This window comes from Stomoxys calcitrans, chromosome 1 (genome assembly GCF_963082655.1).
Source record: "Stomoxys calcitrans chromosome 1, idStoCalc2.1, whole genome shotgun sequence".
NCBI classification, from domain to species: Eukaryota; Metazoa; Arthropoda; class Insecta; order Diptera; family Muscidae; genus Stomoxys; species Stomoxys calcitrans.
Genome location: NC_081552.1, coordinates 70,049,122 through 70,067,011, shown reverse-complemented (window position 1 = coordinate 70,067,011; position 17,890 = coordinate 70,049,122). Strand labels below are relative to the sequence as shown.

The 17,890-nt window shown below is 39.5% G+C and overlaps 1 protein-coding gene across 9 annotated transcripts in view; it reads left to right on the top strand.

The window, feature by feature from the left end:
• LOC106086841 (hybrid signal transduction histidine kinase M) overlaps nucleotides 1-17,464 on the top strand; it is a 51,869-nt gene extending 34,405 nt beyond the window's left edge. For 8 of the 9 annotated variants that reach the window (XM_059362672.1, XM_059362683.1, XM_059362691.1 and 5 more), the window contains 6 exons: nucleotides 11,151-11,251; nucleotides 11,329-11,552; nucleotides 11,631-11,815; nucleotides 11,889-11,999; nucleotides 15,338-15,398; nucleotides 15,472-17,464. In XM_059362672.1, the coding sequence (XP_059218655.1) occupies nucleotides 11,151-11,251; nucleotides 11,329-11,552; nucleotides 11,631-11,815; nucleotides 11,889-11,999; nucleotides 15,338-15,398; nucleotides 15,472-15,802 (1,013 nt within the window). In that variant the 3' untranslated portion in view covers nucleotides 15,803-17,464. The remainder of the gene's footprint in view (nucleotides 1-11,150; nucleotides 11,252-11,328; nucleotides 11,553-11,630; nucleotides 11,816-11,888; nucleotides 12,000-15,337; nucleotides 15,399-15,471) is intronic. The other variant, XM_059362698.1, reaches the window with a different exon arrangement.
• The last annotated feature ends 426 nt before the right edge of the window (nucleotides 17,465-17,890 follow it).

Sequence of the window (17,890 nt, the reverse complement as noted above, 5' to 3'; positions counted from 1 at the left end):
AATGCGGCGAAAATCGTACTTGGGTACCGAAAAACTCCCCCAAGAAACCCATGGTACGACCAAGAGTGTCCAGATGCTACTGAAACCAAGAATGCGGCATATAGAGTAACCCTGCAATCAGTAGCAACGCGCCAGATGAAGGAGAGGTATCGGGAGAAAAGGAGAGAGAAGAAACGTCTATTCCGCAGAAAGAAAAAGGAAATGGAAACACGTGAGTGTGAGCGTATTGAGATGTACAGGAGTCAGAATGAAGTCCGGGAATTCTATCAAAGAATTAAACATCAAACTGATGGCTTTGGGTCAGGCACATCCTCCTGCAAAGACAAAGAAGAAAATCTGATAACTGAAACAGATAGCATGCTGAGGATATGAAAAGAACATTTTATCCAAGTCAGAATGAGGTCCAAGTAGCAGTGATTCGACTAAAGAACAACAAGGCAGTAGGAGCCGACGGGTTACCCACTGAACTATTTAAGACCGGAGGCGACACGCTGATAAGGCATATGCATCAGCTTATCTGCGCAATCAGCATACTATGTCGCATCATATGCAAGATACTGTCGAGCATACTGTGTGAAAGATTAAAACCTAAAGTCAATGAGATAATTGGGCGCTATCAAAGCGGCTTTTGACATGGTAAATCCACCTTGGACCAGATATTCACACTGCGCCAAATCCTGGAAAAGACCCGAGAAGGACAAACCAACACATACCATCTCTTTGTTGACTACAAAGCTGCTTTCGATACCCCTTTACGTTCAAAAGTATTTAAAGCAATGTCTGAGTTTAGTATCCCTGCAAAATTAATAAGATTTCGCAGGATTACACTTGCTGATACGCGTTCCTCAGTAAGAATAGGAATGAATCTCTCCGAACCATTCAATACCAAACGAGGTTTCAGACAAGGATCTCTTTTCTCGTGTGATCTCTTTAATATTCTGCTGGAGAAGATTATACGAGATGCAAATGTGAATAGATATGGCACACTAATCACAAGAAAACACATGCTACTCGCCTATGCCGACGACATTGATATCATAGGTCAGTCACCGGAAGTAGTAACTGCACCCTTTGAAAGAATCGAAAGAGAGTCAGTGAAAATGGGTCTGGCAGTAAATGGAGATAAGACGAAGTGGATGGTTTCAACTCCCAAAACGCCTTGTACAACCGAGCAGATAAAGAAAATGAAGAAAGTTGGGAACCACAACTTTGAGATAGTCAGCAACTTTATCTACCTCGGCACCGCAGTAACCGAAACGAATGGCACCAGTTTTGAGATAAAGCGAACACTAACACTACTAGATTAAGTAAGCAGTTTAGAAACAAGGCCACCTCTCGACAGACGAAGATTACACTATACAAGACACTGATACCACCGGTGTTATTATATGGTTCTGAGGCATGGGTACTTGTGAAAGCAGATGAGGCAGTGCTCGGAGTATTTGAGAGAAAGATTATTCGTAAAATATATGGACCAGTTTGCGTTAATGGAGAATATAGGCGTCGTATGAACCACGAGCTGCGTGAGCTGTATGACGACGATAGTATAGTTACACGTATCAAAATACAACGGCTGCGTTGGCTAGGCCACGTTGTCAGAATGGATGAAGAAGCTCCATCAACTAAGTCTTTTGAAGGCAAACACGGTGGTAAACGCAAACCGGGAAGACCAAAGGCCCGATGGAAAGATCAAGTGGTGGGAGACACCTCGAAACTTGGTGTCATAGATTTTAGAATAAGCGCAGAAGATGGAGGAGCTTGGAACGCTATTGTACGTTCGGCTAGTGGAACAAATGTTCTGTCATAGCCAATTAAAGTAAGTAAGTATGTTGTTGTTGTTGTTGTAGCAGTTTATTGTGTACTATCTTTCGTCTGCTTGATTCTGTTGAGTGTCAAGACCCAGGAACTCCGCGACTAAGATGCGGTGCGTCCACAGGGATCTGGGTCTGAGTCGAGTGGGTCTGGCCGGGCAGTTAAACAGGTGACGTGTATCGTGCGGTCCCTGGTTACAGTCGGGACATACATCTTGCACGTCGGCATCAATCCTAGCTCTGTGGGAATTGAGGCGGCTGCATCTGCCGTAACGTAATTGAGCCAGAATCACTCTGGTTTGCCGGGGGAGGTCGATTTCTTCGGGTGCAATGGGTGGCGGTCGTTCTCCAAGGACTACATTCACCCGGTAGCCAGTTAACGCGTCTGCTACCGTGTCTGCATGAATGTTGTTCAGACCCGCTTGATATGCCGCTTGATCTAGAGGTTCTCTCTTGTAGCGCTGGACCTCACGCTCTAGATCATGTAGATCTACCTTAAGGCTTCTGGGCGGTGGGTATCTATCCACAAGATGATGATTTGGATGATTTCTGCGATAACAGCCCAAAAGGTATTGCTTAGACAGCATGTAGTTATGTCTTCGCACTGGTAGGATCTTTGTCTCCTGGTGGAGGTGGTCCACATGGGAACTAAGGAGGCAGCCCGTCGCAGTTCGGAGGGCGGCATTCTGACAGATCTGAATATTATTCCACTGCGTGTCACAAAGCTGACGTGACCACACTGGCGCTGCATAACTTACCACAGACCGGCCAATTGCTTTGTACGTGGTCAACAAGGTTTCTTTGTCTGCACCCCAAGTGCTGCCAGCGAGTGACTTGAGGACCTTGTTTCTACTTTTGACTTTATTGCAGATTGCTGTGGCATGTGGGGAGAAAGTGTAGGAGCTGTCAAATGTGACGCCAAGTATTTTGGGACACTTGATGGTCGGAATCAATTCTCCATCGACCATCACAGTCAGCTCAGAATTCACCTCACGCGTATTTGTAGTGAACAGTGTGGCTGAAGATTTGGTGGCGGATATCTTCAGATTTCTTGCAGCGAAATATGAGGCAAGCTCGTTGAGGTAGACGTTCAACCTATCGCAGATGTCATCAATGGGTGGGGGGCCTGATGCCAAGATCGTACAGTCGTCCGCATATGATACGATCTCTATGCCGTCTGGAGGAGGTGGGATGGAGGATAGGTAGAGGTTAAACAGAGCCGGAGATATCACCCCGCCTTGGGGAACTCCCTGTTTCACTCTACGGTGTTTTGACTTCTTATCCCTAAATTCCACAAATGACTGGCGGCCACACAGATAATTCGCGACCCAACGTTTAAGGCCTGGCTGGAGGGACGTGTTGGCGATGTCCTCAAATAATTTGGCATGGCTGACCGTGTCGAATGCCTTCGATAGGTCCAATGCCACGAGGACCGTCCTATCACATGGCCTGGGTTGATTGAAGCCACGGCAAATGTGTGTGGTGATGGCATGCAAAGCTGTTGTTGTGCTGTGCAGTCTCCGAAATCCGTGTTGATGCTCGGCGAATGGAAATTCTCCTACGAGGCTCGGGAGGAGTAATGCCTCAAGCGTCTTAGCCACTGGTGAGAGAAGGGAGATCGGTCTGTACGACTCCCCCAAACTCGGGTCTTTACCAGGCTTCAGTAGCGGGATCACTCTGCCCATTTTCCAGACATCGGGAACTATAAGAGTGTTCAAAGACAGGTTAAGGACAGTGGTAAGGTACTCAACTCCAGGTAAATCCAGATTCTTCAGCATCAATGTAGAGATTCCGTCGGGGCCCAACGCCTTGGAAGATTTGGCGCCACGGATGACATTCGTAACTTCGCCCACGGTAAATTGTGATGGCTGTTCATCGGCTCGGAGACCACGAATACGGCGAATGGCTTTCCTCCTTGCCCTGTCTCTCTCGGGATGCACGATAAATTGACGGTTGAACAACCTGGCGCATCTCTTCGGATCAGTCACGGTTAACTCGCCAAAAGTGACTGAGGTCCTGTCGTCCCGTCTACCGGGGTTCGAGAGAGACTTAACAGTGGCCCACAATTTGCCTGCACCGGTGCCTAAGTTACATTGCTCCAAGTGTTCCAGCCACAAATTCCGCTTATGTTCGTTGACTACCCTGTTTATTTCCAGATTCAGCTGGCTGATTCTGGGGTTAGCGGGGTCCATAGCACGAATCCCACCACGCTCGTCTGCGAGTACCACTGCTTGCGCCGGGAAATTGGGTCGCACTTGCGGTATTCGACCGGCTGGTATAAAGCGAGCGGCTGCTGCGTTGATGATGTCTCGGAATTTCCTCTCGGCCACAAGCACATCAGAGGGGGGTGGCAGTTCATTGAAGCGGCGATTGGTATACTCTCTGAAGCCAGTCGAATTTGCCTTCTTGTAGTTGATGAACGTTCGGCGCTCAGAGGTTATGAAGTCGGGTGGTCGGTCGATGGTGAGGATTATGGGGAGGTGGTCTGACCCCAAAGAGATGACGGCTTGCCAGGATACGTCACTCAGGAGATCAGGGGATGCGATTGAGATGTCTGGCGAGCTGCTGCATCTCCTCGTAATCCTAGTGGGGGCATCCTCATTCACCGTGCAAAACGTGGAGCTATCTATCTGTTCTGCCAAAGCTATGCCACGCTGGTCGTTGCCTAGGGGAGAATGCCATGACGAGTGATGTGCATTGAAATCCCCCAGAACCAGACGACTATGGCCAGATAGCAACCCACTTATGTCGGGATTGTAAGCCTGGCCATTAATCGGGACACAGATACCAACCGGCGGTATATACACGTTGTATATCTCTATCTCGGCAGTACCAGACCTGACTGCTACCCCCATACATTCCATGTATGGGTCACTAGCGTCAAGCGCAGGCGAGATAGGTCTATACTGCACGGAATGGTGTATAACGAAGGCCAATCCCCCACCTCCATTCCTTGAGCGATCCTTACGTAGCACATTGTAGCCGTGACAACTGTGCAAGCTGCAGGTGTTAGTCAGCTTTGTCTCCTGGATCGCTGCGACCGATATGCTCTTCCGACTCATAAAATCTACAATCTCATCAATCTTGCCTCGCAGTCCATTGCAGTTTAACTGCAGGAACGATACATTTCCCGACACTGGCCTGGCAATAGTAGGGCTAGGGTGCTGTCTTTGCATAAATTGCCGTACGGGAGAGGTCGGGGGGGTCACATAGTCCGACGACGAGGACGCCGAAGGCGACGACGGCGACGCTTGTGACCCACTGCTGGCTATGTTCGCACAGCACCTAGCGACATAGCCAGTATGACTATACTCCCGTAGCGAAGTTAGGCCAGAGCAAGAACGGAAATGTACCCACTCCAAGCACCTGTTACACCTCACTGACACTGACCGATGATGAAGGCGGTTCTGGCAAACGGAACAGAACCAGGGTCCGGGGTTCTTTTCAATCCCGGCACGGACCAAAAGCATACGGAGAAGGCACTCCGGGATGTGCCTCTCCCATGACGAAAAAAGACGAACACGTACACTGAGGCGGCAGCCCTTGCCGATGAAGATTCCGTCGGGTCAATCCGGTACGTACAACCGGCTGCCATGGGATTGAGTAAGTAAGTATGGTTCACATATGTAAAATTTCTGGAACGAGAATTTGAAGTTTATGTTTGGGTCACGATCATGATCACTCCTTAGAAACAAATCATCTCAAGATGTTTTTTCCAAAAATGAAACGGAAAATATTGTTTCTTTATATGTTTTCTTTAGGTCTAGCTAGCGACATAGACTAACAGTAATTTATATATATTATAATTACAGTAGCTTTATGAATTACATGCACTGGGAAAGTAAACCCAACAGGAAAACATTTATCTAGAATCTGTTATAATTAGATCGATGCTAAAGAAACCGTTTGTTTCTTTAGCATCGAATTTATTTAAATTTTAAACGATTCGACTTTTCAAAGAACAAAATACTAAAAATCAGCAAAAACTGATTAAAAAAAATCCTACTCATAAAAGATCAACGTAATAAAATAGAAAACATGATTAAAGCATAATAAAAAAAGTGAAAATAATAAGTAATACAAAAACCAAAATATAAAAAAACACAATAATACTCTTGGCTTTAAAAACAAATTATCAAGAATTATAAACGAAACAGATAAAAAAAAAATTAAAAAAGATCACTTAACAATAAAAAAGAATTAAACAAAATGGAAAAAATAAGTTATACTAAAATCAAAAAATAAATTAATTAACAATAATACGCACAATAAAAAACAATTTGTAAGACTATATAACATGGTTAAGTTGTTGACAATTTGACACAAAAATCAGAAGCGCTAAAAGTGTAGACGAAAACGATTTAATAAAGATCTAGTTGAAAAACTGAACTTTTTTATATCCGCATGCAACGAGTTGTACAAACGTGCAACTCTTACAAAAAAAAGTACAACTCAAAAAATTATCTACCCTCGGAAGAACCAACTGATTAGTTCTGGTAGAATGACAAAAATTATACTCATTAACAAGAAAAACAACAGCAAACGAAACAACAGCAAATGATAACTAACATACGACGGGAAATCACAACCGAGAAAACGACACACATTGGGCGTTATATAAACACGACGACCTACAACGTAAACAAAACGAATCATCTTATTAAAAGCGACCTGAATACGATGCATGCTCCCTTGCGGCGCACTGGAGTACACCTCCAGACAATATAAAATGACCGGCAAAACTAATGCATGCGCCAAACGTTCCCTTACAAAGAGCGGCAAATATAAACTCGTGGTATACAGGCTTCTTAAAGACAAGTTAACCTTAGACACTACGAAACTAACGTGCCGATCAAACCTGTCACAGTCATCCAGATGTCGATCAACGCTTTGTACAAATTCTATATCTACATTATTATATCTAACATTCACATTATTGTGACAGTCCGAAAGATGTGACAGATAAAAAGAGCTTTAGTTTTAGAAGCGTTAACACTGAACCTATTCTCCGTCATCCACACACGTAACGACTCCATCGCAAAACTAACTTTCGTCTGAGAAACATTCAAAAATCGGTTATCACCCTTAAAAAGCAATTGGATGTCATCAGCATATGCAAATGGAGTGCACCAGCAATTCAGACGAGAAAAAACATCATTAACAAATAACACAAAAAGAAGCGGACCTAATACTGAACCCTGAGGAGCTCCGCTTCTTACAGAAAGAACACTACTACATTTACCATCAATAAAAACAAACTGGTTCCTACCTGTAAGATACGAGCATAACAATGTACATGCATTGGTCGAAAACTTTTCCTGTCAATAGCACGCAAAATCGTGACCCACTCATGTTTGACCGGGTAGGATCTGTCAAACCCAATAACAATGTGGGTGTATATCTACCTCGCCTAAATCCACACTGGGCATCACAAATAAAACGATTACTTTCCAAGTAGCTTGACATTTAATGACATGCTCGACAAAGATACAAATAGGTAAAATAGAAATCGGACGGAACTCCTTTAGTGCGTGACAAGACTGTTTTTCCCTAACGGGCACTATTTTGGCTAATTTCCAATTGGGACGGAAAAGAAGAAGTTAACAAAATAAAATTTACAAGATGTAACAGATGACAAGACACAAGAGGATAGACATTCTTAAGAAATTTTAATGAGAAGCCATCTACACCAGCTGCATGGGACTTAATGGCAGAAAATGCCTTATCCAACTCGCTCAACTCCACACGTTGGAAAGCAAAACCATTATAGTCATACTCCCCGAGAGAATTACTTTGGGAGTCCAACAGGTTTCTATTAAAGGTCGTATTCAAATGCTCCACATTCAAATCACAATCATACGACTTGCAACTGCGAAGTCCATTTTAACATCGCCCCTAACTGCTTTGTGCTTTTATTGCCCTCAAACTGCAATACATTCGCTTCTCTTCTAACTTTTCTTATAACAGATTTGGCTTTATTCCTGGCTCTACAAAAAATTCGCTACATAACATTGGATCTATTCTCCAAGAAAGATTTAAAAGCCAAATCTCGAAGCCATAGGTGATATGAAATAAGGGGATTGCTAAACCAATCCTCACTTTTAGTCCTTATCACCCTTTTTTTATGGGAAACGCATTATGGATAGACCCAAGACAGCTACTAAAACTACTACATTGAAAATCAGCGTCACTTATGGAATACCAAGCTGAAAAATCAGTAGACGAGTAAACTCAAAGCATTATAATCAACATATTCAAAGAACTGCAAAACGTTAAGGGACGCGAAAATAAACGCATGATCCGATGTACTGGGACAAACAGCCTGGTTAGTAACACAGACACAACAAGGATCACTAACAAGAATAAAGTCGAGTAAGGATGTAGAATTATGTACAGCACTAAAATGAGTTTAGTTGTGGACAATTGACACATTAAGCCGCCTACAACTTTCGCGCACACTATAGGAAGACGACAAATCAAAAAGATTATTATTGAAATATCCCAAAATTATGACGTCAGAGTATCTCACCAAAATATCAGCAACTTCACTTTCAAATGCCCGAAAATTTCCCCGCGGAAGGTGTACAACACTAACAAGAACATTTCTAGAACCAAGTAAAAGTTCTACAAACAAACATTCAACAATCCCATATTGCCTACCACTATAAACAACTTTGTACTTTATAGAATTAGAGACAAACAAGGCAACATGCCCACCTCTCACACACGGACGATCATTTCTGCAACAAGAATATCTCGAAATTTCAAATCGACTCGACGGTATACTTAGCTTATGCCAAGTTTCGGAAACGCCTTCTACACTTAACAAACTGTCAACAACAACATTTCTATTTTCATTAATTTTAGATGACCTCTAAGAGAGGTTAGAGCTGCGGCAATTAAAATGCCCTATATTTAACTTTTTGTAATTTTTACAAGGAGTTAGGCTGATTTTACCAATTTATTGCTGACTCGAATGCTGCTGCGGACGAAGTGGCCGAGTTTAGCTATTTAAGCCCACCAAGAAGCCTTCGCGTATAGGCATTTGTATTTTTTTTACATTTTCATTTAGTAGGACAAAGATAAAGACCGAAGACAAGTCAAATTTTGTATACAAAATACAAAGCGATGGGGACAAGTCAAACTTATGCCCAATGGCATATGTAGGCACCGCTCGGACAAAATTAAAAACTAGACTTTCGGCACATAAATCCGATCAAAAAATGGTACACAAACCAATAGAACAAAAGACGGCACTAGCCTCGCATTGTACTTTAACTGGACTCATTCCCAATCTTAAGGATGTAGAGATTTTAGCGCAAGAAAACAATAAACGAAGAATGAAATGCTTGAAATGAAATGCTTCACATTATTGATACACCCACTGACAAACGAATGCATTTTAAGACTGACACAGACCACTGTGTACAGATTTATAGAAGTTTAGTGAATAAATATAGGGAATAGAGAGAGAAAGCTTTTAGTATACTTTTCACATCATCATAAGAAATTCATTTGTTTGTTAATTGTTAAAAATTTAATTATTTCGTAAAATAATTTTTGTTTGTATGTTTTTATGTAAAATGTTAAATTTTCAGTGAATTTCCCAGATGAAGAAAACTGGCGGTGTTCGAATGATTGGAGTTTTCAAAATAAAACAATTTTCAAAAACTTCAAAAAACATCGGTTTTTAATTATTGTTTCATGACCATGAGCCAAAACAACCAAAAAAGTATAAAATAAAAATGGTTAACTATACACAACAAAACATTCAGATTCAATTAAACCAAGTAAGAGCGTGCTAAGTTCGGTCGAATCTTATATACCCTCCACCATGGATCGCATTTGTCGAGTTCTATGCTTGATATCTCTTTTTAGGCACACAGAGAATATTGAATAAGAACTGCTATACTATTGGAGTTATATCAAGTTAAAGTCCGATTCGGACCATAAATGAATGCTGAACATTGTATTGCGCCTTGTAGGGGCTCAAAAAGCAAAACCGGGAGATCGGTTTATATGATAGCTGTATCAAGCTTTTGATCGATTCAGACCATATTAGACACGTATGTTGAAGGTCATGAGAGAAGCCGTTGTACAAAATTTCTGCTAAATCGGACGAGAATTGCGCCCTCTAGAGGCTCAAGAAGTCAAGATCCCAGATCGGTTCATATGGCAGCTATATCAGGTTATGTACCGATTTAGTCCATTTACAATCCCAACCGACCTACACTAATAATAAATATTTGTGCAAAATTTCAAGCGGCTATCTTTACTCCTTCGAAAGTTAGCGTGCTTTCGACAGACAGACGGACGGACGGATATGGCTAGATCGACTTAAAATGACATGACGATCAAGAATATATATACTTTATGGGGTCTCACACGCATATTTCGAGGTGTTACAAACAGAATGACGAAATTAGTATACCCCCATCCTATGGTGGAGGGTATAAAAATGATTGAATCAATTAATTTTTTTATTAAAAATGACAAATGTATTATGTATTACTATTAAGAAATAAATAAAATAAATAAATATTTCCCTCACGCTCGTAATTCAAAAAAATTTTAGATTCAATTAAACAAATGATTGAATCAATTAATTTTTTAATTGAAAATTTCCTATATATCAATCAAAAAAAATCGGTTTCAATTAATTTTTTAATAGAAAATATTTTTATTTTCGATTGAAAAAAAAATTTGTGACATTTTTTTTCTGTGTATCAAAAAAAAAATGCATTTGAAGCAACAGCATTACTCGCTATTATTGAATGAAGGCAAGTCAATGCAACGAAAATATGAATGCGTTATACAAGCGAATGGTAGCAATCTGTTCTCTGATATGGAATATTCGTGGTGGTGGGTGTACAAATGGTGTACCCCATCCAGTTCACTTGTTGCTCACTACTTTTCGCCCTATAAATTATTTATACGATTTTTATAAAAATAAAATTGCACAAAATATTACTTATTGCGATAGGTTTACTGATAGAAGATGGCAGAGAATACAAATTTTAAATTTCTCCAGTTGCGTGCTTACCCATGGATAAATAGTTCATATGTCAGAATTTGATTTTCCATATCTCAACAGGCAAACGTTATAAACATATAAAAAATAACATTGCATTAAATAGACAACCATACTGGCACTACCCATGATCTGCTTAAACAAACTTTATCGTAAAATAAAAGCAAAGTAAATTATATCGTTTTATTTACTTTACCTATGAGCATGTTTATCCACATGCTCTGTGTGCATATCACCTATGGATTCGAACTAAAAGGTATTAATTTTTGTTGTTATTGTTTTTTTTTTTTTTTGTTTTTTTGAAATAGGTACAATAAGTGCAGCCAATAGTTGTCCGGCTAGTCCGCGTCAAGGTTTTCATCAAAATCAAAACAACTATAATAATTATAGTAACAATAATTTACAAAATGTAAGTAAGCTGGGCTCTTGAATACGAATCTCCAAAAGTACATTTTAACATCGTTTTTTTTTATAATTTTATTTCAGCAACAAGATTTATTCCAAACTCCATCTACCGCCAGTTATAATCATAATGAGAAACCACCGTATAGTTATGCTCAATTAATTGTACAGGCAATATCGGCGGCGCCCGATAAACAGTTGACTCTGTCGGGCATTTATTCATTTATTGTCAAGCATTACCCTTATTATCGCAAAGAAACCAATAAGGGTTGGCAAAATTCCATACGTCATAATCTCAGTTTAAATAGGTTGGTATTGCAACATCAGTTTCTAATATTATTATCTTATAACATTTTTAATTAACCGTTATCTTTTCGTGTACTTAGGTATTTTATTAAAGTTGCTCGGTCTCAAGATGAACCCGGTAAAGGTAGCTTCTGGCGCATTGATCCGGACAGTGGTGCAAAACTTATAGATCACAGCTATAAAAAACGTCGCCAGCGTAGTAGCCAGGGTTTTCGTCCGCCTTATGGCATGCCACGTTCGGCTCCTGTGTCACCAAGTCACATGGGTATGTCGCATTTTTTTTTTTTTTGAGAAAAGTACTCTTTTTGACAATATGTTTTGCTTTTCTCTCATTTCAGAGGAATATTCTGCAGATAATTCAAGGGAAAGTTCTCCTTTGCAAGATATTGTTTTACAATCGGCTCCTGGTTCTCCCGGTATGTCTTTGGAAAATCGTAATGTTGATAATGGTAAGTGGTATGAAATCTCATACCCCAATATGAAAGCCAGATAACATATATGAAAAATCAATCGTTAAAGATATTTATAAATCGAGTGATTGCTACAAAATAACAGCTAAGTACATCATTACTGGACTAATCACAGAAGGAGTCTTAGACTTTTTTATTTGCCCAATAAGGGGATTTTCTCGATTATTTTGAAGGCTAAGGCCGGTAATAAATTAACAATTCTCTCGCTACAGAGCGCATAGTTGGCATAATGACTTTTTGATTAGGTACGGCGACTTGTAAGCAGAAAAGCTATTTATGGCCCAGGTGACATTTTATGTTATAATTATCTTGTCCGCTTCTATTTTATTCTTGCCCAGAGCTTATTGCTACCAGATTTACCGCGGTTTGCAGTACATAGGCCTTATCCCTTCAATACGAGAAGTATGTTTTGTGTTTTTAGGTTGAATGCCGATAGATCGGCAGTATTTCGATCAGATGCCAGGGTTATAAATTCGGGCTTAAAACCATATTTTGTCATTGTTTTTCTCAGTCTGACTGTGGCCTTGTATACTCTCGCGATGCAAAGAATTTAATCCAGGATTATCTCACTAAGATTCAGGGTCACTTTCGGTGGTGGAGGGTTATTAGTGTTTGTGGGCAAAAATGCAAATTAGCGCTTGAACATTCCATTAAGGAACAGAGACAAACTTCTCACATATCAATGAGGGCTGTCCGATTCAAATTTAAGCTCAATGATAAGAGGCCTCATTTTTATAGCCGAGTCCGAACAGCACGCCGCAATGCGACACCTATTGTGATTGAAGATTTGGTGGTAGATATCTTCAGATTTCTTGCAGCAAAATATGAGGCAAGTTCGTTGAGGTAGACGTTCAACCTATCGGAAATGTCAACAATGGGTGGTGGGCCTGTTGCCATGATCTTCCGCAATCGTCCGCATATGATACGATCTCTATGCCGTCTGGAGGGGTGGAATGCAGGATAGGTAGAAGTTAAACAGTGCCGGAGATATTACCCCGCTTTTGGTAACTCCCTGTTTCACTCTAAGGTGCTTCGACTTCTTATCCCTAAAATGACAAATGACTGGCGACCACACAGATAATTCGCAACCCAGCGTTTCAGGCCTGTCTGGAGGGATGTGTTGGCGATGTCCTCAAATAATTTGGCATGGCTGACCGTGTCGAATGCCTTCGATAGGTTCAGTGCCACTAGGACCGTCCTATCACATGGCCTGGGCTGATTGAAGCCACGGCAAATGTGTGTGGTGATGGCATGCAAAGCTGTTGTTGTGCTGTGCAGTCTCCGAAATCCATTTTGATGCTTGGCGAATGGAAATTCTCCCACGAGGCTCGGGAGAAGTAATGCCTCAAACCTTTTTGTTACTGGTAAGAGATGGGAGATCGGTCTGTACGACTCCTCCAAACTTGGGTCGTTTCCAGGCTTCAGGCTGGTGGTATCTAAAAATTTCGGCCTCGAGGATACCGCAAAACTAATCCCTGCTGATGGTATAGAATGTATACCTCCAAGTCAGAATGACAGCTATCTGTTTGGATCCTCAGCATTTTACGTCCGGCACACAAGAAAGGAGACAAGACATTGTGCCAACTCCCTATTATCGCATACAAGATACTTTCCGGCTTACTATTTATGTGCGAAATATAAATCATCGAGATAATGGTTCCTTATCAATCTGGCTTTAGATATACTAAAACCATCATAGACCATATATTCACACTGCGCCAAATCCTGCAAAGTGAAAAAGATCGACACTTCCCTTTCGGCGACTACAATGCCTCCTCCTTTAACACTCTATACGTTCAAATGTTTGAGTTTAGTATACTCAGAATAGAAAGGACCACTTCGGGTCGGTCATTAGAACCAGTCTTTAGGGAGATCGAAGAAGAACGATTTAAAGTGAGTCTGACAGTAAATGAATAAAAATTAAATTGAATGTATTTGCCCTGGACCCGGGCAAACAAAGGAAGTTGGAAACTATAATAAGAAGGAAGTCATCAAATTTATCTACCATGCTACCGTCTTAAACGAAACGAAGGACACAAGTTTTGAAATGAAGATAAGGAATAATATTGGGAGCAAACTTATTCCTCTGTAGTTGGCACATTACGTCTTGTCTCCTTTCTTGTGTACGGGACATAGTATGCTATGGTTCCAATCATCGGGTATGCGTTATTCTAGCCAGATTGTGCAGATGAGCTGATGCATATGCCTTATCAGCGTGTCGCCTCCGGTCTAAAATAGTTCAGTGGGTAAACCGTCGGCTCCTGCTGCCTTGTTGTTCTTTAGTCGGATCACTGTTACTTGGACCTTATTCTGACTAGGAGGTAAACGTTCTATACCATTATAATTTATTTTTTCTGTGGTATCCTCTTCGCCCCCAACGTCGGACACTAGCAGTTGGGTAAAATGTTCTTTCTATGTCCTCAGCATGTTATCTGTGTCAATTACCAGATTTTCTTCTTTGTCCCTACCAAACTTTGTGCCTGTACCAAACCCATCGATTTGATGTTTAATTCTTTGGTAGAATTTCCGGACTTCATTCTGACTGAAAGAATGAGCGCAGAAGATCGAGGCGCTTGGAACCCTATTCTACGTTCGGCTAGTGGAACACATATTCTGTCATAGCCAATTAAAGAAAGAAAGTATACATGTTGCTTCGGATTAAGCATACAGTTCAGGAGAAAAGCCACCTCTCGACAGTCAAAATTAGGTAGCACTTGGAGTGTTTGAGAGAAGATCCTTCGTAAAATGTATGGACCAATCGGCGTTGATGGGGAATATCGGCGTCGTGTGCTCCGCGAGCTGTATGACAATGTTTGCATATTCAAGCGTATCAAAATAAACATGCGAAGACATGTTGTCCGAATGAATCTTCTTAAAAGACATTACAGAAGGGGAAGACAAAACTCCGGTGAAAAAAGACGTGTGAAATTGGTGACAAAGCGCAATAGATCGAGGCGCCACTATCTATCTCGAGTTCGACTAGGGAAGCACACGCTCTGCGATAGCCAACTTATGGGTCCCTTGATGTGGGTGGTGCAGGAGTCACCTGAGAGTGCAATGCTTTGCTATTGCTAGTTATTTATATAAATTCGGCTTAAAATCCTAATTCTTGCTGAAAATCAAAGATAGAGATAGATAGATAGATTTTAATCACTCTAAAAACGATGTATTGGCTAAAGCTTGATATTAATTGACTAAAGTCATTAACAATTCTGGTGTATGACTGATGATATATGTATATATATTGCCACAAATCTAAGCAAAAGAAAACAAAAATGGTCCATTAATAAAGAAGACATTTCGTTTTATTTTTTTAGAGATTGTTTATCAAAACCAAAATATTCAGCAGTACGGTACTAACAATACCCATCAATATAAGTGAGTTTGTTGCATTGTCGACTAAAAATGAAAATTAAAAAAAATAAAAATGAATTTCGTTGTTTCTCTTTAGCCCTTATGTAACAAATCAAAATCAAATTATAACACAGCAACATCAGGAAATTTCGGGTGGAGGCGGTGGTGGAGGTGGGGTTGGTGCTCTTATTGCTCTCAAACGAAATCATGCAATGGTTGCTGGTGCCAATACAGCAGGAGGTAATTCAGCACTAACCAACATGCAGCATCAACAGCAGCAGCAACAACAACAGCAACAACCTAACTTGCAGGGTTTGCATCCGGACATCATATACGAGGAAATGCCCACAGACTACAGTGGCAATATTGTAGAATCAGGCGATGAATGTGATGCTGGCTCCAAACGGCCAAAAGTTGAAGTACTCTGATGTGTGAAAAATCGCAACCGCAACCACAACCGCAAAAACAATTAACTGTAAATTCAAACATCAACAGTTGTTGTTGACAAACAAACAAAACAATTAATTATCTATTATCATCATTATTAATTCTATGTTTTATGTAAGCTTTAATTTTTTCCAACAACAACATGAAAAAGAAATGTTTAGTTTACAACTACAACACACGACACATGCAACACAAACAAACCCTACCTACCTACCTAAACAAACAAACCAATTGGAAGAACTACAACAAAGCAACTTAAAACATGTTAATATAAAAACCAGAAGTAACAACAACTATATCATAATCATCACTCTATCCCCTTTTCCCTACTCGTCTTACACCAAATGTCCCACATGAAACTCTATCCGCATTCTGCTCATTATTCTCGTTTCGTTTAGTTGTTTCTCTACTCTAACTACCTGTCCAATTCAACAATTCACCCATATTTACCTTGAAAAAGAAAAACCTTTCCCCTCCTGTGCCCTTATTCGCTCGCTGAAAACTTTGTAAACATTTAAACTCATGCCACACAACAAAAACACTAAAACATCAACTACAAATACTTACTATTACTTTTATTTTTATTACATAATTATATTTTATGATTTTTATTTTAAATTTTCAAAACACCCCCACACAAAAAGAGAAACGCAAAAGGAATATTGTAAACGTTACAATTCTAACGTTAATGATTTAATTAATTATACTATTATAAATTTTTATTGTTTTTAAAAAACACTCTAACCAACAACCATGTTTTTGCTCTATATATAAATATATATCTTACTATCTACCAACCTACCAACCTATCTACCTACTACACCACACACATCTAAAGTATATTGAATTTGACCAAATAACCTATTAAGAAAATCACATCTCTTGTATTCTTTATTATTATTATTTTTTTTTTCCAAAAACGACTTCTACATTTAAAAATTTGTTTTTTTTTTGCCTTTTATACTAGATATACAAGTTAGTAGTACATAGTAGCAAACCACTGTTTGGAAACGAAGTTTGTCTTTGTAGTATTACGTATGTAATTACTTAGGCCCTCACCCATATGGTTTCTACTTCTACTCTATATATATATGGGTTTAAATATGGCACTCTATAAAAGTTTAAACATATTTTATGGGCTTAAGTTAGTTTTCCCTCTTTTAATTTTTTGCTTATGAAAGAAAGGATTTTTTTTTATAATTTTGTAATACTTTTTCTTATCCGTTAAACGGATATTGCTCTTGATTCTCTTTTTTGCTATTGCAATATTAAAAACAAAAAACAAATACTAAGATTTTCTTTTAAAATACAATTTCAAATTTATTTTAAAAATGAAAGGTATTAAGAACATCGTAATCTAACATATTTAATACCTACCTACTGCTATTGTTTTTTTACGCGTGGGTGTGTGTGTTGTGTCTGTATAAGATGTTTGTGAGACGACGAATTCAATATGCTTGTGGATGCAAGGGAAATTATCGCAAAACAAAAAAAAAAAATATAAGGCAAAAGTAAAGAAAATTTATTTGCAAATAAAAAACAGAAAACCAACACATTAGCGATTCGATCACACAGTGCAATTGAAGTGAAATTGATTGCATTAAAAACATGAATAGACAGAAATACACTTAAACACCTTAAAACCTTTATGATGTATCCAATCGTTGTTGTCGTCGTCATTGCCGTAAGTAAAGTAAGAAGACATAAATATATATATGGACTCTATTGTAAGTTCTTCTATCCGGAAATAACACACAAAACAGTTGAAAACGTATCGTATCGTCGTTTACGAAATGTATTGTATCGTATATATATATATATATATATATATATATATATATATATATATATATATATATATATATATATATATATATATATATATAGCTTCGTTTTAATAAAACGTAACTTAAAAAAAAACAGTTGGAGAACTTTAATGAAGTCCAAATGTCCCGTTACTCTGCAAAAAAAGCGTTAAAGTCAGATTGAAAAAATGGTAGACCGGATTATCGATCCATGGCCGGCACAGGATAACTATGACCACTACACAGACTGAAACTTTAACTCTG